This window comes from Equus quagga, chromosome 10 (assembly GCF_021613505.1).
Source record: "Equus quagga isolate Etosha38 chromosome 10, UCLA_HA_Equagga_1.0, whole genome shotgun sequence".
NCBI classification, from domain to species: Eukaryota; Metazoa; Chordata; class Mammalia; order Perissodactyla; family Equidae; genus Equus; species Equus quagga.
Genome location: NC_060276.1, coordinates 12,561,528 through 12,589,337, shown reverse-complemented (window position 1 = coordinate 12,589,337; position 27,810 = coordinate 12,561,528). Strand labels below are relative to the sequence as shown.

The 27,810-nt window shown below is 41.8% G+C and overlaps 1 protein-coding gene across 1 annotated transcript in view; it reads left to right on the top strand.

Moving 5' to 3' along the window:
- Window positions 1-25,155, top strand: part of F9 (coagulation factor IX) — a 28,704-nt gene extending 3,549 nt beyond the window's left edge. The window contains exons 2-8 of the mRNA XM_046672753.1: window positions 1,475-1,638; window positions 1,828-1,852; window positions 5,590-5,703; window positions 11,624-11,752; window positions 13,836-14,029; window positions 22,428-22,542; window positions 23,332-25,155. Of these exons, the coding sequence (XP_046528709.1) occupies window positions 1,475-1,638; window positions 1,828-1,852; window positions 5,590-5,703; window positions 11,624-11,752; window positions 13,836-14,029; window positions 22,428-22,542; window positions 23,332-23,879 (1,289 nt within the window). The 3' untranslated portion in view covers window positions 23,880-25,155. The remainder of the gene's footprint in view (window positions 1-1,474; window positions 1,639-1,827; window positions 1,853-5,589; window positions 5,704-11,623; window positions 11,753-13,835; window positions 14,030-22,427; window positions 22,543-23,331) is intronic.
- The last annotated feature ends 2,655 nt before the right edge of the window (window positions 25,156-27,810 follow it).

Genomic DNA, 27,810 nt, shown 5'->3' with positions numbered 1-27,810 from the left:
TCCTGTCAACCACACTGTGAGGTACATATTCTTCTTATCCTACTGTTATACCCATTTTACATTTGACAAAGTTAAGCTTCAGAGATTAGGTGACTTGTCTGAGGTCTCACAGCCAATAGGTGGGACATCTGTGACTCAAATCCAAGTGTGTCCCATCTGACTCCAAACCCCTGTTTTCCCACTTGGTCACATTGTAAGTGGATGCAGACATAGATGCTATGGTAGGAGTGCCCAGGGCCAAGCACATGAATTGCCGAGCAGAGAGAAGGGCCTGGTGGAGGCTGGGAGGTATCAATATGTGATGGCATCCATCTGCAGCTTGGTGATTTTCTCCCACAGTGCTCAGCTGCCTGGAAAGAGAGGAAAGGTGGCAGGTGGCTGCCCTGATCTAGTGGTCGGGATTGCAGGGTATTGAAGCACTGAAGAACGGGTGAAGGGAATTGAGAAAATTGGCAAGTGAAGAGTTGAAGAGGAAAAGGCTAAGCTAAATTCAGGAAAAAAGTGAAGCCCATAGGGACTTGCAGAGCAAGAGAAAAGCGAGGTTGTTAAGGGACTGCAAGGCTCCAGAAAGTGAACAGATGCAGTGCAAATAAGGGAATATAGTTTAGTTTGTTTCTTTTCCTTTTTTTTTGGAGTTAATGAGAAAGCAGTCCCAAAATGCCCTGGAAAGCTCAGCTTATAAGCACGTTGAGATAGTGTACGGTATATATGTTATTATATGTTTTATACATTATATATATTTGAGAGAGAGAGACGGAGAGAAAGAAACAGAGATTGAGAGTCGAGAGTGGAGAGGGAGGGAGGAAGAGAATCGGGTTAGAGACCTCAATCCTCCAAAGTTCAGGAGTATCCCTATAGGGTAGGCAGTCATAGCTAAAATAAACCACATCCTGAATCCTGGAGTAAGACTTACATCACTGGAATTCCTATAACACATGCTAACTGAAGGTGTTGTCAGTCTGAAGATAAATAAATTAATGCAGTAGTTCTTCTTTAACTCCTAGTGAGGGACACTGGGGTTGCATTTGCAGCTGGACCACAGTTAGGCTTCTGTTCTTCCAAGAGAAATCTGTTGCAAAGTCATTTAGACAACTGCATCCTGAAAACACAGCCCAGCTAGGGTGATGGATCACCTTGCAAGGATCTGCAATTAGCTATTTTCCAATGATGACAAAGTGTGAAGTTAACTGCTTATTTCAGAACTTTTTCATCCAAAGTAAATTCAAATACGATTGAAAATCTGACCTTGCATTACTGGAGCTCTCCTGACTAAAAGTCAAATTGAATTTTACTTCCTAAATCTCCGTGTGTATACAGTACCACGAGAACATCATAGATTTTGACTCTATGCCCCAAAGATAAATTGGCTTTGGGATTACTTGGATTAAAAACAAAGCCTTTCTTAAGAGATGTATTTAATTTTCATGATGTTGTCTTTTTTCTAAAGCTAAAGAATAGTTCTTTTAAATTTCAGTTTTTCTTGATCGTGAAAATGCCACCAAAATTCTGAATCGGCCAAAGAGATATAACTCAGGTAAATTAGAAGAGTTTGTTCGGGGGAACCTTGAGAGAGAATGTATGGAAGAAAAGTGTAGTTTTGAAGAAGCACGAGAAGTCTTTGAAAACACTGAAAAAACTGTGAGTATTTCCACATAACATCCTTCAGATGCAGAGCAAAAAATAGAAAATCTAAAAAAAAAAAAGAAACTTCTCTTTGGAATTTTAAAATATCTACACATATACGTGTGTTATAAATGTTATAAAAGAAGGAATCAAACCCAAAGCATTTTAAATACTATCATTAACTTGTCCTCTTTTTCTTTATAGACTGAATTTTGGAAGCAATATGTAGGTAAGCAATTCATTTTATCCTCCAGCTGAGATATGAAACATTTGAGAATTATATATTTTTTCTGTGTAAATAGATAATATATTAAACTCCGTCAAAAGGGCTCAGAAAAATAAGTCCAAGTCTTTTACCCAAGATTGAATGGTGATACACTACAGGTTTATGCCAGCATGGGAGATATCAGCCAGCAGATAAGCTTACTCCTCCCGAGGGCTTCAAAAGGAACATCGTTCCACCCCAGGAAACTGGAAGGAAGAAACCAAGATGACTGCATCTGGGGACTGAATGAGAGTTTGCAATCCCCAGTAGAGAATCACAGAATGCTGACTGACTTAAATGTTTATTGCTTAAAAGTCCTGCTCCTTACAATGGCCTAAAAGTCCCCCCATAATTGTCTCCCCCTCCCCTCCCATCGCCCCTCTGGCCTCCCCTCCTACCGCTCTCCTCCTCACGTATGAGGACCCAGGCATTCTGGCCTCCCTGCTGCTCCTTGCACACTCTAGGAATGTTCCCTCTTGAGAGTCTTTGATCTGGCAGTTCCTTTAAAGGGGAACCCTCTTCTGCCAGGTTCCCCCAGGCTTGTTCCCTCACCCCCTTCAAGTCTTTGCCCAAATGTCACCACCTCAATGAAGCCTACCTTGATCATCTATTAAGATTTCAACCTGCATTCCCATAACCCCATCACTCTAGACATCATAATCTGCTCTATTTTTTATAGCACTTTTCACCATCTGAGGGGTCATATAATGTTCTTACTTACACAATTTATTATTTATTCTTCCCTCCTCACTAGAATGCAAGCTTTACATTGGCAGGGCTAGTCAACTGTTTTGTTTACTGATGAATTCCTAGTACCTCAAACAATATCTGGTACAGAAGCACTGAGTAAATATTTGTTGAATGAATTGACCAAAAGGAGGAAAAGCCAAACCTTTAATGACAACTAAGTTTTAAAACTAATTTAAAATCCAGCAGAAGGATTTTGAAGGAGTGTAAGTTTCACAGGTTGACTTACCTAAGACCATCTGCATGGACAGAAACAAATTAACCCAGTTAAACAAATTAACCAAGTTCCATCATTTGAGATCCAGCTCTATTTTCCAGTTTCTATTCTGGAGACATTATTGGACTTGCTCATGCCGTCGTAACTCATAACGTCCCCACTTTTGTCTTTAAATCATGAGGGGAGAAGAGGTCTGCTCCGGTACATCTGCTTTATCCACCTTTCCTTGTTCTTAGTCATGACCGCTACCAGGCCAATTCTTTCACGAGGTATTCCCCTAGTTAGTCCAAACAACTATTCTCTATTTCTGCTATTTTTAAAACTTTGAATCTTGTGACCTACTTCTTAAAGCAAATCAATTTCTACTTTTCCCCCCAAAAAAATATTATTGGCAGTATTTAAACTCCCATGATCCCTTCATGGGCCACCCCCCAACTTGACCTCAGCAGGGCTTGGTCAGAATGTCTTAAGCACCATATTTTGCAGTTGGGCCCCTGCCTTCTAGTGACCTAGGCTGCATTGTGTGCTGTATCTCTGGTAAAGATACCCGGGAAACATCAAAGGCATGGCTCTGTCACTACTGCTTTGTCTACCAAGAAATAAAAGAAAAATAAGAACAAAAAAGAAAAAGGAAGCAACTCCATGCCTCTTTTCACTTGCAGCCAAGATTCCTAACCACCCAACATAGCCTGTGCTATTTCTCACTGTATGGACTTTCACATACAGCAGGGACGCAGGCCCCTCACTCCTGCCCTATTCTCAACTATCAACTCACCACATAAACAGCCCAGTTGAAGAAGAAATATCGTCCAACCACATTCACTAGCATCTGTCAAGCACTTTACAGTTTCCAGAGTGCCTGTCACGTTTAATCCTCACATCAAGCCTGCAAGTAAAGCATTATTAACCTCATTTTACAGAGGAGAAAACTGAGGCTTAGGGAGATTATGAGACTTGCCGAACGTCACCCAGAAGAGAAGCCAAGTTCTCTAATGCCCAGCCCCTTGCTTTCACTCTTACCCCTGCAGGCCTTCAAATCTAAAGGCAGTTATTCATTAAACAGCAGCCTGGTAGCCTAAACAGGAATCTCTCATTTGGCAAGGTCTTATCCCATGTTGTCTTTGACCCCTACTGTCTGTAGCTTTGCCTCAGCCCAAAGTACACACAGACAAGCCCCCAAAGGAGGACGAAATGCAGGATAAAATGACATTCGTTTTAAAGATATGTCTCAGCAAATGAGTTGCTGTGTAGCTGGCTGCAAGCCCAGACCCTTTCAGTGAAACATCCTAAATAATTCAGATCCTTGGTCTATAATATAAAGTGCAAATGTAGCTCATTTTTTCAACCAGTTCTGAACATCAATAACAATAAACCAGAGATAACATATTTTGGTTTCATAGAATTGGAACAAATTGAAGTATGTCTGCAAAAGCACATTGGATCAAGGGGCAGAGGGGACAAGGTCTAATTTTTACAGCAAGCAGATTTTCCAGAGAGGGACTATTTCTGAGAAAGGGAGATTAGCCCTTTGTCAACGGGACCTGGATACATGCTACTGACAGAGAGCATGACAGACTTGCTATTGCTCTCCCTGGAGCGGGCAGTGATCCACACACTAGATGTCAGGGAGTTTTGCTCTAAAGTATGACTGGTAATTAGAAATTTCTCTTTAATTGCTCCCTTTGTCTCATTCTTTTATTTTTATGTCAGCTTTATCTCTCACTGTTTTGTTTCTCATATATTAAGTCCTGCTGATCTAGCTCACATTTTTTCTTCAGGGCTATTTCTCTTGGCTCAAAGTCCGTACTGGTCTCCTTTCTGGTTCTATTCATCCCTTTATCCTGAAGGCTCCTTAGAAGTATGGAGTGAGGCACAGCGCTAAGAAACCAGACTTACAGATTTCCTTCTCATCCTAACCCTTCCCCTCTTGCTTATTCCTTCCTACTGTTTTCTTACCACCAGTGTCTTCAAAGGCTTTCAAGAACTCTATAAATGTAGAAACTTCAGGAAAGCTGGAAAGGAAACACAGCCAATCTATACATAAATAAAGCACATTTTCAGAGCCTTTTCTTTTTTAGTTCTTTGTATAGAAAGTTGTTTCTCACTTTACTTAGACCATTGGGGACCTAACTCATAGACAGTAGAATATCTTTAAGCAGAAACAGATGCTTTGGCATCTTTTCCATTGTTTTGAACCATTGCTGCATATTATACTTAAAAGCTAAATGATAATACAGGGAAGTAGATGCATTTGCTCCTAGGCTGCCAGTTCCTTGAGTGGAAGTACCATGCTATCTAGCTCAGCTTGCTCTGCAAGACCTGTGACAGAGCAGACCTTGTACAGCATGCAGATACTAATTTTTGAAGTGATGTGATTCAATTTAGAATTAACTCTGCCATCATTCTATAAGGAAGGGTTGAAAATTCCTCTCCCCCTATGCTGATAGAGTACATTTCTATACTCAGACGGCCTTCTCCCTCTTCCTCTTCCCTTGGGTTAAACTATGTGCATGCCTTCCTCAGGCAAATTTCCGAGGACAGTGTTGCCTAAGAACCTTTATTTGGGTTGCTTTTAGAAACTCAGGAAGACAGGGGCATCCCATAAGCAGCTGGTTTCCAGGTCAGCAGTTCTGCTCTGACCCTAAATTCAGGCTCCCCTCCCCATGAGTCTGTGCAGGGAAGACTAGGCATTCTAAGCAGTTTATCTACTAATTCTACTTCTTAACCTATCTCAAAGATGGAGATCAGTGTGAGTCCAATCCATGTTTACATGGTGGTGTGTGCAAGGATGACATTAATTCCTATGAATGTTGGTGTCAACCTGGATTTGAAGGAAAGAACTGTGAATTATGTAAGTAACTATTTTTGGATTACTCATGGTTCAGAGTTTCCCCTTGAAACCAGATGAAACTGGAAAATGCAGCATTTATGTATCATAATTTTCTCTTAAAAACATATATGTTTTTATTGTGGTAAAGAACACTTAACATGAGATCTACACTCAGTGAATTTTGAAGTGTACAATACGGTATTGTTAACCTTAGGCACTACGTTGTACAGCAGATGTCTAGAACTTCCCCATCTTGTATAACTGAAACTTTATACCCATTGTACAGCAACTCCCCATTTTCCCTCCCTCCCAGCCCCTAGCAAGCACAATTGTATTCTCTGCTTCTATGTATTTGACTATTTTAGACACTTCATGTAAGTAGAATTATACAGTATTTGTCCTTCTGTGACTGGCTGATTTCATTTAGTATAACGTACTCCAGGTTCATCCATGTTCTTGCATATGACAAGATTTCCTTCATTTTCAATGCTGAATAATATTCCATTGCATAAAACATATACTTCCAAAGCTTATAAACATTCATTTTATCTGGAGTCATAGTTTCCAGGATGAGTTCAAGAAATTATATTAAGAGCAATAATAATATTTGGTAGCTAATATTAAGTGATAATGATGTTTCACTCACTTATTAATCCTCAATACAAACATATGTTGTCAGTGCAAATATTATCCCCATTCTATGCAGATGAGAAAACTACAGCTCAAATAGCTCAAAATCAGAGGCAGTAAATGGTTAAGCCAGGACTTGAACTTTAGTGTTTGTTTGTTTGTTTTTAAAGATTTTATTTTTTTCCTTTTTCTCCCCAAAGCCCCCCGGTACATAGTTGTATATTCTTTATTGTGGGTCCTTCTAGTTGTGGCATGTGGGACACTGCCTCAGCGTGGCTTGATGAGCAGTGCCATGTCCGTGCCCAGGATTCAAACCAACGAAACACTGGGCCGCCTGCAGTGGAGCACATGAACTTAACCACTCAGCCACGGGGCCAGCCCCTTGAACTTTAGTTTTGATCAAAACCCATGCTTCTAACTACTATCCACAAGAGGCAAGGAATACCGAACCCACAACATTGAACTCATGACTAAATTGCTATCAATATAAGCAGTGGGAGTCAATTAAGTATAGAATTGGGGTATGGCAAGGCCAATTCTCCCATATAACAGGCACTTCTCCACACATACAGACCACTTCACATGTTAAATTTGTTGACAAAAATCAGAGCTCATTTCTGAATTTGACTATACTGATTACATTGAAGGAGTTACATAGCAAATCTAGGACCATTGTGCATTTTTTCTTCTCATAGCCTATAATATTTTTTTTCCTGAGATTTTGGCAATTGGAGCAGTAAACTCCAAAGTCCTTTACTTACTTGTTTATTACCTCTGGATGCAGGATTACTGGCATTGTGATTGTGAAAAGCACACAGTGCTAATAATAGATTCTCTTTCTACTCTGAAACTCCAGAAGAATAGAGATGCAATCCCAGAGAAAGAATTTACCACCACAGGCTACATGACGAAGGGCAAAGAGTAGAAAATTAGCAGGACTCTATTAAGGCATTATAGCAATCCACCTGACACAGAGATGAAAAAAGCATAAAACAAAATGATATGCAGCAGCAGCTGTTCTTGTCCTATTGAGAAAGGAAAAAAAGTCACTTGTAATGCTGTTCAGAAATCCTTTCAGTACTAAAGAGAAATCCATTGATCATCTTCCTTTGAGATCTAAAAGATAAATAGAATAGAATTCTTTTGGAAAGGAAAGGAAAGGAAAAGGTGGCAGGGCAAAAACATTTAAAGAGAGAAAAGAGTGAATGCAGGTGGATGAACTGGTACACGTGGCTTGGACTTCCGTTCCCTCAGATTTCCCAGTGTGGGCACAAGCCAATGCCTGGGTTACTTTTCCTGTGGGTGTGTTAATTGGTTCTACATCTCTGAAGTGCTACTTTCATCTGAACAGCTATAATTTCAAATTCAGATTTACCTAGATAAATTTGATCCTGCTATTATGGAAACCTGTGGAAATCTTTGGAGCAGTTACTCATTATCAGCTTAAATAATATAACTATTGGAGCTGAGGGAATGAATAACAATTAGTCTCAGTTAAGAATGAGGGACACAGTGTAGTATAGTTGAAAATAGTGTTTAGCATTAAATTCCTAAATGCCTTTAGTTTACAAATAAAGACACTTTAAAGGAGAATAGCCCTGAGTAATGTAAATATAAGCACAAAACTTCTATAACAGGTTTTGCTACTTGTGTGAGGCTACAGTCCACAGAGAAAACGTTCTAAGTCTACAACTGGCACCATCTCAGTCCTCTGGGGTTCCCCACACTTTGGTTTGGTCAGGGCCTCTAGGGTGTATTGATCTCCCGCAGCCTATCTGATCAAGGTTTAGAAAAACCCTTTCAACTCAATTCAGAAACCAAGTGGGAATTCTCTCAAAAAGCTCTTTATCTCAGACGCTAGAGGAAAGCAACAGCAAAAGCATATACAAACTCCCATTTAAGCTGTTGCTTCAAACTGAACTAAAGACTAATTTCAAAAGCTGCTAGACAGCAAGCACAGCTTATGGAGTCTGTGGGCCCCCAGTCTCCTGCCTCACCCTGTCTTGGAAAGGGAAGGGAGATTTCCATTGTTAAGAGCCTGTTTTCTTTTTCCCTCATTCAGCAGGCTCCCCTCCAGGAGAGAAGGGTGCAAACAATCAGGGCACACCTTCTAGTTAGAGGAATAACAATTCATTGGCTCTTGTGTCCCTTTGGCTAGAATAAAGACCACTGTATGTCCCCAGCTATACATCACATCTGAGCCCTTTTCAGATAGATCAAAGTCTGCAAGAACATGGTCATTACTGTCCCTTCTAAAGAGTACAGAGGCATTTCCCCACAGTAAGATAGGATAGAAAGAAAAAATCACAAGCACATAAACACTTTTTACTTCATTCTGCTAACACATCGGAGACACTATTGTCTTATTTAATGCATATTTCTTTGGAGTAGAAAAAAAGAAAATATCTTGAGTTTAACTGAATAACAGCATATTGTGTGGTAAACTTGTTAAATAGAACATATTTTGTCCAAGCTCTGGTTTCCACATCAGCGAACGTATGAGGGAAGATGAAGGCAGAATACAATAAAGCAGAACGTGATAACATTTGTAGTAGGCACGAGGGGAATTAGAAAGAGGTGCTAACATGGAGAGAGAAGAACAGATGCTTTGAGTGTTCTTCCACAGATATTCTATCCTACCTCTGTTAACTTATCATAATCTCATATCGACTGAACACTTTCTACAGGTGCTATTTGATTTGGCTGAACACTTCAGCATTGCTTTGTAGCAACAAAATGATAGCTAGTAACATGAAAAGAGCCGGGGATGTAATCACCGTGAGTGAGGAGAAAGGTCTTTAAAAAATAAATAAATAAAAAGGACCAAGTGCCATCTTTCTGGATCATGCGCTTAGTGGATTATTTGGTAGCAAAGGTTAAAGCTAAGGCTGGTTCCTTTGTCTACCTGACAACAGCTGATTTGCCTCCCCCTGCTTCCTAAAGTGTCAGTAAGGATCATGAGCTAATTATTTCCTTAGTCTATGTTAGTCTATGTAAAATATAATTAGAAAATTTAGATCTGTCACTCAAAAGTCCATAATATACTCCAAAACCATATAGTCACTCTGTTAGCCTGGATTCTCCGAGAAGAAAAGAGTCTGTGACACAAGCTTATTTATTAGGGTGTGCCACCCTAGGGAGCAAGGGACAGGGAGTGAGGCAGTGAGGAAGGGAGAAGCAATAATAGGATGAGTCGTATATCCTCATCTGCAACTGATTGCTTGAGCTCCTGGGACTGTTTTCTGAGGAGCCATATGAACTGGACTCAGGATAGTCCACCTGGGAGGGGAGAAAAGGGGAAAGAATTCGCCCATCAGCATCTGTCTCCCAATGGTCAAAAGTTCAGCCTATGGGACATTACTCCCCCACATCTCCAGGTCGTACATGCTGGAGCACCCAGGGAGGTCATATGGCATCCCATGCCTCAGCATCAACAGGGAAGTGCCAAGGCAAGAGGTGAGAGGCACATAGTGCAGATACGAGCCAAGGCAGTTGGAGGCTGCACCCATATGTGGTCAGCGGAAGTTCATGGAGAGCTGATCGCCACAGTGCTGGGAAAAGACACAAGTGAGGCTGAGAGGAACTAAGATGGTGCATAGGAGGTGTCTAATACAGTCACTCTTTTTCAAACTTTCCGTGTAGTAACTGCACTCACAAGTGAGCATTCCTATTGAAAACTGTACTGTTGTTGGGCGTGTAGGTAAGGGGGAAGGTGTCTTCTATTCACTGTGTTTCTGTGCTGCTCTAGAGACAGAAACAGGCCCAAGGGCAGAGCCCACTTCTCTTAACTCAGCAGGTGTCAGCTGGCAAGCCCTGAACCATGCTACTTCTTGTTATTGAGACGGCACAGGAGAAACAAAGGGAAAGCACAGTAATTAGAAATTACAAAATAAGATGGCAGGAATAAGCCAAATATATCAGGAATAACAATTAATGTAAATTGGGTTGATGACAATTTTCAGTCTGGAGTTAAAAATCTAATTGTATGCTGTTGACAAAAGAGACACCTAAAATAAAATTATACCAGGGGGTTAAAATAAAGGGATGTAATAAGATTTGTAAGGTAAATGCTAATAAAAAGAACCTGACAAAGCAATCTTAATACCAGACAAAACAGAATCAAAGACAAAAAGCATTACAAGAGACAAAGAAAGATAGTTTATATTAACAAGAGAGGCTCTATAGGAGACTAAAGAAAATGTGGGCCACTAGAATGCTTATCATTGTCAACACATAATGGCTTTGGCATTTAGCTACCTTAAAGGACCCTATTTCATTCTCTTGTGTTGATACATACCTACCTCAGCCAGCTTCAAGTTCGTTTTGATAAATTGGATTATGTTAAAACTATGGACTTTTATTCAGCAAAATACACTATTTAGGGTAAAAAGGCAAGTCATAAAATAGGAGAAGATATCTGTAATACATATATCCAATAACTGGAACTCTCATACACTGATGGTAGGAATTTAAATTCGTACAATTATTTTAGAAAACAGCTTGGCAGTATCTACTAAACCTGAACATATGACCCAATAACTGCACTCATAAGTACATATCCAGTAAATATGCATGCATATATTATTAAAAGATATGTACAAGAATGTTCATTATAGCATTGTACATAAGAGCCAAAAACTGGAAATTCAACTCAAATATTCACAAACGATAAAATGGATGAATAAAGGTAGTAATATTTATACAATGGAATACTACACAGCATGTAAACGAACTACTGCTATGCAAAACAACATGGATGAATCTCACAGACAAAATGTGAAATGAAAGACAGAGAAGAGCGCATAGACAAAGTTCATGAACAGGCAAAACTACCGTACTGTTAGAAGTTGGGATAACGGTAACTTTGCGAAGGAGGAAGGGTATAGTGATCGCAAGGGGGCTTTAGGAGAGCTTTCAGGGTGTTGATAATGTCCTATGTACTGATCTTTTTAGTGTTTAAATAGGTGCATTCACTGTGTGAGAATTCATACTAAGGTTCTGGGTACTTTTCTGAATATACATTATACTTTAATGAACAGGTTTTAAAAATTTCAGGCCATGATATAGTGAAAATAAAATATCCAAACCTTCAGTTTCATGCCAAATCAAATCAAATATATGACTGCCACCCTCTTTATGCTTTATTAAGAATATTTTATCTTTCTTTCTACTCTTAGCTCAAGGCTCCCCAGCTTCTCTCCATGAATGCCCCCAGCTTATATCTGACCTACACGAGTCAGTAGCTTCATGTACTTTTTAGAAATGCGTGCCAAATGATGCTATTGCTACTGTTGATTTTGCTTTCTTTAAGATGCAACATGCAGCATTAAGAATGGCAGATGCAAGCAGTTTTGTAAAAACAGTGCTGATAACAAGGTGATTTGTTCCTGTACTGCCGGATACCGACTTGCAGAAGACCAAAAGTCCTGTGAACCAGCAGGTCAAAACCTACATAAGTTATTTTTAAAGCTCAGCAGATGCATTCTCCAAATCTATATTTGAAACTTCAGCATGTTAACTAGTCTACATAATTTTAATCCCTACTTCTTTCTATCTCCTTTGGAAATCGTGGAAAGGATTAGTAGCTTGAATTGGACAAATTAATTTTCCAAATTGTATCATCATTTTACATAGAAATTCTGTGATTGTCTTCAGTCTGAATTCTTTTGTGTCCAATTTTATTCTCTTTTATATCATGAAGCAATTGATTTGTGTGATCTCTGTACAGATATTTGTAATTTACCCGGTCAAATTAATGTAGTAATCCTACACCATAAAAGATACATAAATGATTGACTCATAGGCTTCTAGTACAAGGATGGTGTATATTAAGCATGAGATTGTCAGAGTGTGGCTGGTTTATTCCGAGAAAGTTATTTCCTATCCTGAGTCTCAGGCAGAGTTTACACACTTGGCATGAGAATAGTTCTGACAAACGTCTGTTCTAAGTGGTGCCAGGCTGATCAGCACAGTCAATCTATACAGCAGCGGACAAAGCAATGTCTCCCAGTCATGTCAACCATGCCTCCATGTTGACAACCAACTGGTGTCTTCAGAACACCTCGACTCCACACTCACATTGCTCTTCTCTGAAAATGAAAGCAGTAGAAACTTTGATTAAAAAAAAAAAGTAGGCTCCGCAGGATCAATTATGTGTGATAAAGAGGGGCCTTTTGGAAGCAAACTAGATATAATTTCTCTTGTATTTCCAAAGCCTGGTATCTTATTAAATGGGTACATTAAATCATGCACCATTCCTCTATAACTGGGTTCGATACCTATCTCAGCAATGCACCCAGCAGAGGAAATTAAAGAAAGGACCAGAAGCCAAGAGTATACATGCTGCAACTAAAATCAAGAGTCTCTGCTGCTCCGAGGGCCTGCCTGCCTGGCCTTCCGCCTGGTGCTTCACATAACTGCTTCAAAGCCAGCCTACCCTGGGGGGGAATATGCTCCTGTTTTAACGTTCAAAACCTAACTCCCAGTGTAGACAGATGGCATAGTAGCTAAACCCTTATAAGGCCTTCCGTGTTATGAGCTGAAAAAAAAGAATTGAGAACGCCCTCCAACTATTAAACGTTATATTTGAATATAGCCTTAGCTCTAGCAGAATAAGTAAGCCAAACCTAAAATAAGCTTTTCTGCCTTTCAATAGTAATGGTCCCTTTTCTCTAGCCATTGTTGATGATTTATATTTATACATAAGTATTTTGAACTAATTTCCTGTTTTCCAAGCCACATGCTGTCTTCATGATACTTTGCCGCAGCTGGTTGCTATAGAAATGTCTGTTATGAGGAATGTGGCTAGAAGGAAAGTGAGAAATGAAAATGAAATGTGAGGTGACTTTGCTTGACTACAAATTTCCATTCTGGTTGTCCCCAGTGTATCAGCAGACAATTTCTTTTCTTTAGGAAATAAACCAACCCAAGGTAAAAGGTGGCCAATCCCCAGGTGGATGTGGCTGTGATAATCATATTAGAAATTTACTTGGCTAATACCTGACAGCTAGGTAATTAAATCACAATGATCTCTCCCCAACAGATACCTAAAATCCACTTTGGAATCTAGAAGGCATTCTAGTTTACAAAAGAAATCCTGTTCGCAACAAGCAGCGGAAGTCCCATTTACCTAATTCTAAAGTCAAATTTACGTGGCATCAATCATCAAACTTCCATCCAGAGACAGTACTTGGGAGTAAGACATTTTAGTAAAGAAAGTAAACAGAAAGCCATTAGACTTTATAAAAGTCTTACAAAATTTGATTCTGGAACACCTATTTCCGTAAAGATGACGGATTCCTGAGCCAAATGTTCTTTTCATGAAGGGTTTGAAAACGTTCCATGAAAATAATGCAATTAACCTTTTAGTTTGAGACTATATTCATTGATTAGATGTTTTAAAATATTGATGGGTCTGCTTCTCAGAAGTGACAAGGATGGGCCTCATTCTTGATTTTTGTAATACATGTTCTGCTTGCCAATGAGAAATATCAGAATACTAAATATTTTTTCCATTTTTCTAGTGCCATTTCCATGTGGAAAAGTTTCTGTCTCACATGCTTCTATGAAGGTCACCCGTGCTGAGACTATTTTTTCCAATATGAACTATGAAAATTCTACTGAAGCTGAAACAATTTGGGACAACATCACTGAATTTAATGACTTGAATCGAGTTGTTGGTGGAGAAAACGCCAAACCAGGTCAATTCCCTTGGCAGGTACTCTATATTGATGGGGTGTCAAAAACTAGAGCTCAGTGGGCAAGGGACAGGCCAGGTGGGAGGGTGAGGCAAGGACACCAGACAGACCTATCAGAGTGAGGTGAATGTGCAGGCAAGTTTCAGCACTAAATAATATGAGGAAGCCCCCATAGGTGGAGAGCTGGTGAAAGAGAAGTCCAGGGACAGCTACCATACAAGGCTTGGCATCAAGGAAATAGCATAGCAGGATTCCAGACAAGCAGTAGAGAGTTCTGGAAGTGAGGTCACAGGTACTGGGATTCAGGGTACTACTTCAGCTTCAGCCCCCTGGGAGAACTGGTGAGAGAAAGTCTCTAGGTCCAGAGAAACTGGATTATTTCAAAGGGATTTAAAAAATGACTCACGTAGGAAGGACGAAGGTACGGAGTAGGTTACCGGAACGAAGGTATTAGATAGGGGCTAGGTCCAAGGCTGTGGTTCTCAAAGTGCGGCAGCATCAGAATCACCTGCGAACTCGTTAGGAATGCAAATTTTCATGCTACACCCCAGACCTATGGAATCAGAATCTCTGGGGATGGGGCCCGGCAATCTGTAGGCTAACAAGCCCTTCAGGTGATTCTGACGCACAGGACAATTTGAAACCCACTGGTCAAAAGGAAACAAACTTGTTCTAGAAGCTAGGGTCGAAAACACCAAATAGTGACTCGTGGTACCTAATCCCACATTTCTCCAGGTGTGATCTGCAGACAATCCGTGTGAGAATCACCTGTGCACATTTTTGAGGCACCATCCAAGAGCTAGATTTGTAGCAAAACCTGGGTTGTAGCTGAGGCTACAGCTAAATATGGTCCTTATATAAAGTTGTGCTGTCCAATAAGGTAACTACTAGCCACATGTGGCTTTTTCAATTAAGTACCATTAAATAAAATTAAAATTCATTTCCTCAGTCACACCTGCCACATTTCAAGTGCACAAAAGCCTCATGTGGCTACTGGCTACTGTATTGGACAACGCAGATAGTATAGAACACTTCCATCACTGCAGAAAGTTCTATTGGATAGCACTTATAATAGTTTAGTCTAACATAAAACTCCCTAGTGGCTACAATAGCATGATTTTTTGTAGTAATTTCAAGGATGCTTCACTCCAAAATATCTTGTTTACTGAGGTTTAACTTTTGCCATCAGAGACCAATAGCCTTAAAGACTTTTCAATCACCTAACAGGTAACAATTTAAAGCAGGATCAGGTAAGTGTCCCCAGGTTTAACACCACTGGACTTTTCTGTGACTGGCTATGTATCTATCCAGGATTCTTCAGATTGCCTGCCATTTTCCAATACAGTGAATGTAACATTGAACATATACCCAGGAGGTAGGGACGGTACTGAAGGGTGGCAGACCATCACAACCAAGACTTTATATTTTCCCTTGCTTTTAACAATATTTGTTGGACTTGATCTTATAGCCAATAAAACACACTGTATGTTCCTTTACACCCCCTGTCTCCTACTTAAGTATCCCACCACACTGCTTCCTTCACCCACCATAACCCCTTCCTTACCTCACCCACATCTTTACTCTCCTTCACGACTCTTCATAGGATTGACCTTCTCCATCGATCTTTCCTTGACCAATCCCTCTTGGGTCCAGCCACTCTAATTATGCTTTCATTCTATTTAACATTCACGTATCTAGTTCTATCTAATTTTACTATTTGTGTTCTTGTGCATTTTCATTCATTATGTATCCAACTTCTGTGAATAAGGTGGTTAGAACAAAAGAGCCTACTTCATAATTACTATTTCCTGGGGCTTGTGGGAGATAAAGCAGTGCCTAGAGTGGACAATCCAAGAAGCCAGGTGTGTTTTATTAGCTAAGAAGATGACTTCCCTTTAAAAAACCCCAGGATTAAAACAAAATCCCAGGATGTATCCACTGTGGGCTTAGCATTGTCCCCTTGTGATCCCAGAAATGAAATGGCAAATACACTTAAATGAGAGCTAAAAAACAAAAAGGGGGGGTCATGAAGTCTCAGTTTAGCAACTTAGTCGTATAATCTCTCTGTTTCCCACCAACCCGCTTTAAGCCAGATGCTTGCCAACGTTTGAACAATGCAAGTCTTTCCTAATAGAAATTTTAGTAACTCTAGCAAGCTATTTTTTTTTCTTTTAAGCAGAAGAAACTATTAGATGATGGTTGCAGTGGTACTGTGAGGAAGAAGATATAAATGATACACCTAATTTCAAATCTTCTCATGTCCTCCTCACTGCACACTTCTAGTTAGTGTACACGTTGCCTCCTATCAAGCCTAGCTAAGATCATTCGGAATGTTCACCGTCACTCACCCACATATGTGCACACATGCACGTGCACACGTTCAATCCCTATTTCATCCATACGAAGTAAGATTACTGACTGTAGAGGTACAAAGATCTAAGTTTTAGTCTTTCCCAAAGGTGAAGAGCTGAACTACCTGCTAGGATACTTGAGAAAGACCCTGTCACACTTCTGCATTGTTCCCTTCCTCACCAGAGAACTGTCTCTCCACACTCACCTCCATCCAGTTTCTCACCAAACCTTACTGGTTTTCAAAACCATGAGATAAGTTGAGCGCACAGAAGTCACTTAGTCAAAGATGAATCCGGAAATGAAACAAAGCAGAATCCCTCCTCATTTGTGGATGAGCCAGCTCCGCCACATCACGGGTAATCTGCAGGGTAGAAATAGTTGATTTGATTGCAGACAAGATTGCTACCTGCTGTAGCCAAGGCATCAAGAGAAAGCAAGCAACAGCTGAGCTTTCAATGGCCAACAGAGTTTATTTGTGGCTCCGAAATATGAAATACTGTTTAGCAATGCCACCTAGAAGAGAGTGATTCAAGATGCTGATGCCTCATAAAAGAGAGTGGGGGATCAAGCCACCACTTGGGTGAAGAAATCCCACAAAGAACATAGGGAGTTCACTTTCAACTGGAGTAATGAACAGTTTGATCGAACTGGAACTGTTTAATAGTCTGTTAAAGAAAAGGTTTAGGTGAGCTGTTTGCAAGAACTAATGGGCCACAGGGAAAAGGGGACGACGACGTTTTCTTGTGGACTTCCGGGTGAAAGCTGCAGGCAGGCAGATTCTGACCCCTGTTAAGAAAGCCCTTTGCACCCACAGGGTCGGTTACGTGGGCTGGGCAGCTTGGGGAGGAAATGGTTGAACAAATGTTTGTCGAATTGTTGACTTGAAAAGTTGTTCTGCCGCTGAGGACAGCACCGGCCTGATAACCCCATCCGCGGAGAGCGTCGAGCTCATTGGTTCACCCGGTGGGAGACGAGAGCAGGCTAGGGGACCGCTGCGACTCTGTCCAGCTTTGAGACCCTAAGGGGAGAGGTTCACCTTCCACGTAGCTCGTCCGCAGCCGCGTTTATTTCTGACCTTATTCTAGGCCTTTCACCTCAGCTTCCGGGCTGGAGGCCAGGGCGCCGCAGCCGCGCTGAGCTTGCACAGGCGCTTTCCAGAACCCCCGGGTCCAGCCAGCGCGGCCTGCCCCATCCCCGCTCAGATCCCCTGAGGTCAAAGGCACAGGCGGGCTGGCCTGACCCCTAACCCCGCATGATCGTGACCGCGAGGCCTGAGAGAGGAACGGAGCGGGGCGTGAAGCCAGTTTCCTTCATTCTCCCTCCAGATGCCTAGCGGTGGGCTCGGAGCCTCTTGAGAACTCAGGGGAAAGGAAGCAGGGACACTCCAGGAGGGGAGAGAGGAAGCTAGAGGGTTAAGTGCACTATATAGGAACTGAAAGGAAATTTCCTAGAGTGGAAATAAAATTTCCTTAGCGGAGTGGGAAACTAAAACAAGACTCGAATTTCCTACATCTACATAGGGAAGCAATGAAAACTTTCGAACATTAGAGAAAAAAGGGAAATCGCAACGCCTATGCTACGAGACCACCTGCCTCAACAGTTTAAAAGTGAGAGAGATTTGAGGAAGCAACACTGTGTTTTGGCTTTCTAAAGCTTTAATTTGGTGGTGGTCCCACGCCCTCGCTCCTGCCAGCCGACAATGCTGAGCATGCGCAAACTTGCCCCAAGAGCTCTGCGCCCCCTACTCTGCTTTGGGTTAGGATCTGTCTGGCCGTGTGTATGAAGTACCAGGTCTTTTTATTTTCTGTTTTATCATGGGCCTCAGTTCTCAATTGCCAATATGTAGCCATTTTAACCGGAAAAATGTATCCAGAGAAGCAGTCTGTCTATTCCTTATTCTATTCTTGGCCTAAACACTCTAAAATGCCTTAGCATTTTCCTCAGTCTCGGCTTCCTCAGCTCTGGCCTGAAGCTGTCCTTAAAGGTACCTGAGCTTTTGACCTGTATAGCTACCTACATAGACCCAATCCTTTCCATTCGGTTAGGACACACCCCCGTGGCAGACAGCATGTAGTTACCATATGTATGAACCAGAACTTTCTCTTCGTTTTTTGGGGAAGAGGGGGAGGATAGGGAGGAAGATGTTATACGAAGGTCCTAAGACTATAGAAATATCTTCACCTGCAAAAGTGCGCCCTCTGCTTTTCCTGGTTCATATCATAAAGTTCCAATTAGGAGAAATAAAAACTTGACGTATGTAATCTCACCTGGCCCCACAAAACTATTTTGGACAGAACATTTAGACTATTACTCTAGGATGGTTCGATGAAATTTATTTCAATGACTAGTCTAGTTAACCATTAAAAACCAAAAGTGAACATCCATTCTGGGCCCAGAAAAATGAAGTAGGGCCAAAGTCTGAGCGAATCACACCTGTGGGCATAACAAGCTATACGTCATGTTTTTTACATGGTTTTGCTTTTTACATGAGAGAGAATGAGTATGCAAACATAGAAAAAATGTTATTGTACAGCCAGGGGTGGCTAGGTAGGGAGAACAAGGGTTTACTGAAATCACAGGGAAAGGCCAGGTTGGAGTTAAAAGGTTAGGAAGAGAACAGGGCAACAGCTATTACTCTGGACTGTCATTGTCAATGAAAATCATCGGAACAGATATACGAATGTGTATTTTATAGAGCACAAAATACACAGATGTGTATCTGTGTGTGTGTCTGAAAGAGAGAAAACAGGCTACTGTTAGGATATGACAGACATGAAAATGTTTGAAAGATCAGAACTTGAATGCCTTGCTTAAAACATATGTTTTCCCATTTTTCCCATCATTCTCCAAAATGATGTCTTATAAGAACTTGTCCTTGGCCAAGCAGACAGCTCATCCGCAAATAGCTAATATTTAGATAGCTGTGATCCTGAGGTAGCCGAGCAAACATTCCAAAACCAAGTCGTTGGTAATATCTTTAAATGCAAATATATTTTTGGGCTTTTCCTTGGCAAAGATGTTTGCTAAGATTTCAAATACCAATCAGGAATCGGCAAAAAATGCTTTTCGGTCTTAAAAGAACACAACGGTATTTCTCAGCCGTGCACCAGAAAGGTCTAGAAGCTCCAGGCAGCAAGTTTTTGGCAGGAGTCAGACAAGCTACATCATAGTCTCTGTGCCCAGCGGCTGTGGGTATCATTCAGTCTGGCCTAACTAGCCCATTAAGCTGAGCGATGTCCAATTCACCTCTAATACAGAGCAAAAGCACTGTTATATCATCGTATGTGAATTCTTAACTCCAGTTACTTGAATGGATGTATTCAGTTGTAATCATTAGGACCAGTATAGAACAGTATTGCCCAAATTTGCTTGGTTGTGAACATCACTTGGAGTCAGGGCCAGCTTCATGAGCTTGTGACCAGTGCACTTGCACAGGAACCTGCATTCAGAAGGGTCCCACATTTGGCGTTCAATGCTTTGCATTTGTGTCGTAACTCAAGTTTGATGACAATGGAGCATGCATGTGCTGGGGACTTGGAAACTCGAATGACTGCAGTCTCGCCTCTCACCACCTCCCAGGGATGGATTCTTGACCTCCCACTTCCCTGTCCCCTGGTGCCTTGGCCAGCCCTGCCTACACCTCCCCACACCTGCTCAATGCCCACTGCCACCCCCCAACCATGACACACTGGCATACTCCCCCTCCTCATCCCCAACAGCTACTGGTGTCAACCTCCTCCTGCACAGGTGCAGGGAGGATTGAGGTTGGGTGCCCGCACTCTGTGCCGTTTGGGGAGGGGACATGGCTACATGGCATCGGGACTAGAAATGTGTCATAGTAGGCGGCGAGCCTCTTGCCCACCTCCATTGCAGGTACTGAGCACATCCTGGCATGAAAGTTGCCATCCCCTGGGAAGCATCCCTCTGCCGTCGATTGCTGCAGTGGCCAGTGGGAAGGGACGATTGACTCACCCGTCCCCTTGCAGGGGCTCAGGGCTTCATTACGGTGGCTGATGGGAGAGGGGGCCTGGCAGCTGAAGGGGGTGTTTGTGCTTGCATGTTAAATTGCAGAGTGCAGCCTCTGGGCACCTGTGAGTATCTGCACTCTCCCAGCAAATATCCCCCGTGCCTGAGGGGGCGCAACATTAAATCGTAAATTCAAAACCCCATGATAGGTCGCAAGAGAGACTACAGAAGAAAGGAAAAAATTTTGAATTTTAGTATCTTCAATGGCGTTTTTTTTTCCTGGCTTTTGAACAAGGGGCCCCACGTTTTCATTTGGCACTGAGCCCCGCAAGTTATGTAGCCAGCTTGGCCTGGAGTGAGCGCTTTTAAAACATAAAGGTCACCAGGCCTTGGAAATTCTGAAGCAGGATTTCTCAAACTTAATTATGCGTAAGGATATTCCGGAGATCTTCATTTTCTCCCTTCTCACCCACAAAATATTCTGATTAAGTCTGGGTAGGGCCCTCAATCCGCATTTTACAAACATCCCAGATGATTCTACTACAGTTGGTCCACTCAGCACACTTGGGGAAATACTGGGTGCTGAAGAGCAGAGATTCAGAGGCCAGGCAGACGAGGGTTTGCCTCCTAGCTTCACCACTGACTCTCCTTACGGGAGTTAATGTGCACGTGTAAACCTCATTTTGCTTACCTATAAACGGATACAGTAACATCACTCCACGAAGTGTTGTATTAAACGTACATAAAACACTTAGCGCAATGATTAGTCCATAGTAAGCAATGAATAAATGTTCAAAAAAATTAAGATTGTTAAATCTGGGTGGTGGGTACACACTGTTGTTTGTTATATTATTATGTGAGTTTTCCTATAGTTTTATAACTTTTTGAAATAAAAAGCAACAGCTAGAAGGAGGGGGAAAGCTGGAGTACGGAAAAGGGGGTCAGAGGCTTGCGATGAGCCAGCTCTATAGTTTCCAGGTGGGAGGCTAGTGCTTTAGTGTCTAGGACTTAGTAGGTGTTCAGTAAATTGAATTCAGGACAAAAAGAATCTTCACTAGAACATGCCCCAAGGACCTTCTCAGACTCCCACCTGAAGGGGTTGACCACTCGCTTTCCCTAGTTTACACTCGGGTTTATGCCTGGGGCTATGTGTGCTTTAGTAAAAGGGCATCAGCTCACAACAGCTAGTCAGCGCCCACAAAGGGTTTACCAAATGTTGAGTGTGCCCTCTAGTGTTCACACTTCTCAGCTTTCTTCCTGAAGAGGTGGATCAAGGCCCTTGCAGACATTGGAAGTGAAATTCTCCAAGTTGATCTAGACATTGCGGTGGTAAAAGTATTCATTATCTGCTCTGGTATGTACAGATGAAGGAATGGATTGGCCTCTTGTCTAATAATGCCCAGGCTCAAAGCAGTGCCCAAACACCTTTGTCCACTTTGCCCACAAATCAAGCACAGCTAAGTGGAGCTTTTATGATCAAGGCAGCTTCCAGACCCAGGCCGGGGAAGTCGACCAGGCTGAGGGGCGAATGGAAGGAGTGCCTGAGCCCTGCCGTTCCTCACTGCCTGGACGGACATAAGCATCACACTTAGGGAGGCCATAGGTCTCATTTCTTACGATTCTAGTTTGGAAAGGGCTTGAAAAGTCCTCTTGGAAAAATCAGTTGTTTTTCAAATGACCTGTAGCATGATTTCCTCGTGCAGAGACAGGAGACTCAGTAACTGTTGATCTCAAGGAGTTAAGTCAGTGGGTTTCTGAACATACCTGCTGGATCCCCGTGAAGTGATTTGTTATATCAGAGAATCTGACTGACTTGGAAAAGGAATCCAAGGGCCCCAAATCACCAAAAGAAGCCACTCCTTCATATTCGCCTCATGTAGAGCTCCCCCTGACTCTCATTGCACGTTGTTTTCAAGCCAGTTACAGAAATGGCTTTTTTGATTGTGCTCCAGAAACACTAATTCATCTTCAAAGCTGAAACACTCCAGTTCTGCCAGCACCTAGAAGCCAACTTTTCGCCCACACCTATAAGCAGCACACGTACTTATTTTGTTCTGGATTAAATATTATGTAGTAGGATTCATAATTTTGTTTCCACAGGTCCTTTTGCACGGTAAAATTGCTGCATTCTGCGGAGGTTCCATCATTAATGAAAAATGGGTCGTAACTGCAGCCCACTGTATTGAACCTGGTGTTAAAATTACCGTTGTTGCAGGTAAATAAACAAAAAAGCATAGTAATCTTCAGCATCAGTAGATCTTCCATATGACTGGTGTAGCATACTTTACTGAGGTCTAATAAGATCATTGTTAAATAAGTTAGGCTAGTGGTGGAGGGCTATATTTTCAACACCCAGCTTGTTCCATCCTCCAAGTCGCCCAGAGTTCTTTAGTGTACCTTCATTAGCATTCACCTCAATGGAGTACAATTATTTATTGATACGGCCATTTCCCCACCAGACTTAGCCTTCCCAAAGCTGTGTCATATCACTGATCTTTGTATCTCTAGTTCCTGGCACAACCCATAGTGGGCCCTCAGCTAATATTTGAATGAATGACCGAAAGAATGTATTATCTGTGCTCAAAAAAGGGGTCAAAATACTTGAAATTGGGAAAGTCTAGGATAATTCGTGACAAGTAGATTCATTCACACCTGTGAACAATGTAAGACTTGTAACAGCATGGGTGAACGGAGCAGCTCTATGATGGTCCTGAATGGCTTTTTGGTCTAAAAAGTATGCATTGGCCCTCATTACATTTTATCAAAATCATAACAATATAAGATGGAGATCTTTGACACTTGGCTGCCAGGTAATTCAGTGATGCCGAGTCGATACTTAGAAAATCTGTCTCTTTATGTGAAAGACTATTTGTGACCACAGAGAAATTTATTTTCAATGGGTGAACAGAAGCTGCCAGTTAAGTAAGTGATGCTAGGTGGACACTTGGAAAATGTGTTTCTTTACGGGAAAGACCGTAACTGAAAAGAAATTTATTTTCAATAGGTGAACATAACACTGAGGAGATCGATCATACAGAGCAAAAGCGAAATGTGATTCGCGCTATTCCTCACCATAGCTACAATGCAACTCTTAACAAATACAACCATGACATTGCTCTTCTGGAACTGGATAAACCATTAACGCTAAACAGCTATGTAACACCTATTTGCGTTGCCGACAAGGACTACACGAACATCTTCCTGAAATTTGGATCTGGCTATGTGAGTGGCTGGGGGAGAGTCTTCAGCAGAGGAAGATCAGCTTCAATTCTTCAGCACCTTAAAGTTCCACTTGTTGACCGAGCCACATGCCTTCGGTCCACAAAGTTCACCATCCATAATAACATGTTCTGTGCTGGCTTCCATGAGGGAGGTAAAGATTCATGCCAAGGAGATAGTGGGGGACCCCATGTTACTGAAGTGGAAGGCACCAGTTTCTTAACTGGAATTATTAGCTGGGGTGAAGAGTGTGCAGTGAAAGGCAAATATGGAATATATACCAAGGTATCCAGGTATGTCAACTGGATTAAAGAAAAAACAAAGCTCACTTAAAGAAAAATGTATATCCAAGGTTGACATATTTGGGATTGAAGATGGAAAAGGTCCTTTACTAACTAATCAATTTCTCATCTCTTTCAATTTGAACATACACATTCTATGAATATTCCTTTTTCTCTTTACGGGGAGAAGTCTATCTAGAATTCATATTTTACTAGAATAAGCAGGTTAGAAAATGTAATCACTAGAGAAATATACTGCGATAGGAAATTGTGACCTTCCTACAGGTCCAGCCCTTGACAAAACTGTGAAGTTAAGTTCTTCCTTCTGCCTATCAGGCATTTTTTTCTGCACCGGGGCAACTTCCTGATTTTCCCTCCTTAGCGGCATTCCATGTTCCAGACCCTTCTTACATCTCCCACCAAAACATCAAAATTTATTAGATCTGTATCCAGGATATTTGACGTAGTCCATCACAAGGCCAGCACCACACTCATAAAGGAAGAACACAGGAGCAGCTGACAGGTTTAAAACTCATCAAAAACACGACTTCTTTCTCCGTATGCTTATTCCTGCATCCTTTATCTTCTCCAGCTCCTAATTCCCCAATCAGTTTTTCTCTTTTTCTCTCCTTCTCTCCCCTTTTCCCTACACAGGCATTTCAGTTTGGTCTTGGACTTGCTTTTCAGAACATAGGGATGAAGTAAGGTGCCTTAAGAACTTGGGGGAAGAGTTCCTCTCAGAGACTCAAGTGATTCAAACACATAATGGAAGGAATGACCTTCCTTCTATTCAGAATAATTCCGTAAGAGCTTGCAATTGTGTTGTTATGGAGGTCTGACTAGAGATGAGTCCGTGAAGGCAAACCGACATGTCATGTCATTGTGACTAAGAAAGCTGTTATCAACCCAGGTGTATCGTCCCCCATCTGAAATAATGAAAACAGAAAGAGAAGAGTCAGTTTGCAATCTAGAACTAGTAGAGTCTTCAAGGAAGAATTCATCACTGTGTCTCCAGTATTGTCCAGGGCAAAGAAAGAGGTTGCCTGGATCAGAGAACATGAGCATCATATCTCCTTAACTGGTGTATCCCCACACTCCCCACAGAGGAGAAGGGTGCACCAGATCCAGAGATAGAGGTCATTCCAATGAGCCAAACAACTGCCCCTTTTCTGGTTTCATGCTCACCAAGCAATTTTTTTATTATAATTAGTGCTTCTATATGTATTGAATTTTCTAGAGGGTTGCTGACCAACCAACACATGTACTTTGATCTATTAGAATATTTCCCTTTATGAATTAATAAACTGGTATTCTGGTTCAGCCCTTCAGACTTTTTGTGAATTTGGTTGATGTGAAGAATTCACCCTGTATTTGATTACATGTGAAACTACTGACAAAGTCACATTGTGGACCATTGTGATCCGACCACGCTGCTGCTATCCCTGCCCTCACCTCACCCCCAATCAGGCCTCATTCTTTCTGATTTCTTTCAAGTTACTCTAGTTAATACCTTTTTACTTTAGTCTTTCAAACCTAAGTTTCAATAAATGTATTTTTAAATTTCTCAAAAAGTGTTTCCGGTTGAATCATTCACAGAGAGGGACCTCAAACACTACGATTCAGCAGAACAGTAAGAAGAATGTGTCCAAGTGCAAGGCAACACAGAAGAAATGTGATGCTCCGCTCACACCCAGCTTTCATATGAGGCAGCGTGTGCTGTGTCCTGGAGGGGACAGTGGTCTGGATCCACCTGGGACAGAATTGAGTCGAAATAGCTGTGAATATGGCCTTGGATAAGTCACTCCACATCTTGGCTTTGATTTCTCCATTTATATAATGAGAGAGTTTAACAGGATGCTGACCTTGATGGTCTGTGAGTTCATGTTCTTTCATTCCTTTATCTAACAAATATTCAAGGAGTGATGTGTGCCAAGCACCCACGATGTTCACTAAATTTGAATCCACATTTATATATCTTGCGAGTTAACTAAAATAACGTATGTAAAGTGCTTTGTCAGTGCCTACTACATTACTGCACAATAGATGCTCAACAAATGTTAGCTGAATCTGAATCCATGTTTATTGCAGAGTAGGAATTAGTCTTGTATGGAGTATTATGAAAAAAGGCCATATTAAATAAAAATGAGGAGTGGCATTGAGGTTTCACGAACAAACAAAAGAAATCAATTCTGCTGTTGTTGCCTAACAAAGGGAAAGAGAGAGGAAATACTATAATTGTCCGCTGTAGATTTAAGGAGGACACCAATTCATGCATGGAAATATGTTACTTCAAATTTGAATGACTTAAGGTCTGTAGCCCCAGCGCTCTGCAGTTGGTAAAAGGGAGCCACTCTGGCCTTGTTACCATGGAGACCACCCCTTACAAAGACAGCAGTGGGGGAGTGGCCTTACACCTGCTATGATTGGTCTTCCCTGTGGCAGAGGGAGGAGCTCCTGGGCCCATAAATCTCTGAGTCACCGTTATCCTATTGGCGATCAGCTTGAAAATGGCTGAATTCATTATGAGCCACCTGTGGCATGTTGCCACCACTAAACATGTGGGGCCTTTAAGCCCACCTCAGAGCCAGCAGCTTCAGAGCCAGGCCCTGGCTAGATTCTACCTAGGGCATTTGCAGTGGCCGTATAAGAATCATTAGTGCTTTCAAAATCACTGTAGCTACTTAACCTAAATGGGCTGAAACATGCTGCTGCAATATTGGAAGTGACAGATTAAACTAGAACTCTTGCAGAGTGAAGAAAAGTGTGTTAACGTAGTGCAGTCATTTTAACTTGCTGTTTAAGTATGAATCTTTTGAGTTCTTTGGAATATTAATTGCTTTATGGTGACAGGAACAAAGTACTGTCCAATTTTTTCTGCCAAGGGAAAAAGAAAGGGTTATCTTCCCTACTCTCCTCAACCATGATAGACCAGTTCACAAAATTGCTTAATTATAATTTCCAAACAACGTCTGAATGCTTACAGTTCAGTCTAAGAACGTCAGAGCTGCAAGAGACTTTAGACACCATCCAAACCACTCTGCCCATTTAACAGATGAGAAAACTGAGGCCAAGACCAACGTAACACAATGGTAGAGCCAGGACTAGACCTTGGGTCTCCCACTCCATCCTATGAAAGTATAGTGCTTTTGACTGGAGCACTGTCTGTATTTTTAGGGGGGGCTGGAGCATTCTGCATAGGTGGCAATCCTTTCAGCAAACCTGGGACTGAAAACTGCCTGGAATTCTTACTAGAGATGCTCTAACCGACAAACGGGTGACAAAATCAAGAAGACCAATGGGTAGCCTGGAAGGCAGAGTGGCAGTCAAATAAACTGGAGCTGCAGTCCCTGACTCATAGCAGAAACTCAGTAAATACATGTGGAATGAAGCGAGGGGGCGGGGCTGGTGTCTGGCTTTTAGCCCAGCTGTGAGCACTCGGCCTTCCAGATGTGACATTTGACTTCTAGAGCGAGTTCGACAGTGTCATCTGGCTCACAGTCATTCCAGCAACATTTCAAGTCGATTCATTGCAGCTGTGCTGGCTAAGACACATGCAGCACACTGAGACAGCAGGCTACTCCAGAAGCTGTTGTTTGAGGGTTGACGCTGGGATTCTACCAATGCGGTGCAGCCGTGGCTGACTGGGAAACAGACTGCGGCTGCTGACAGGCCTGTCTGAGCAAAGCACTCAGGAATCAGGGTTCTTTTTGAATCTGAAGCTTATGCCATCTAGAGATCTCATGGTTAAAGCCACAAAAATCAACGTGTTCTGCAAATTATGGAAGCTGCTGGAATCACAGCAGGCAAAAGACCGTGGCCTTTTCAACCAATCCAGGTACACAGATCACTCTACTCATTTTCTCCAACGGTACTTTCAAGGCAGACCTTTTTCACCCTGTCCTTGGGGTTATGTCTCGACTTGAGATTTCCAGAGTTAACCTCAATCTCTCGAATGGGTAAAGGTATCAGAAGAGAAGGACAAC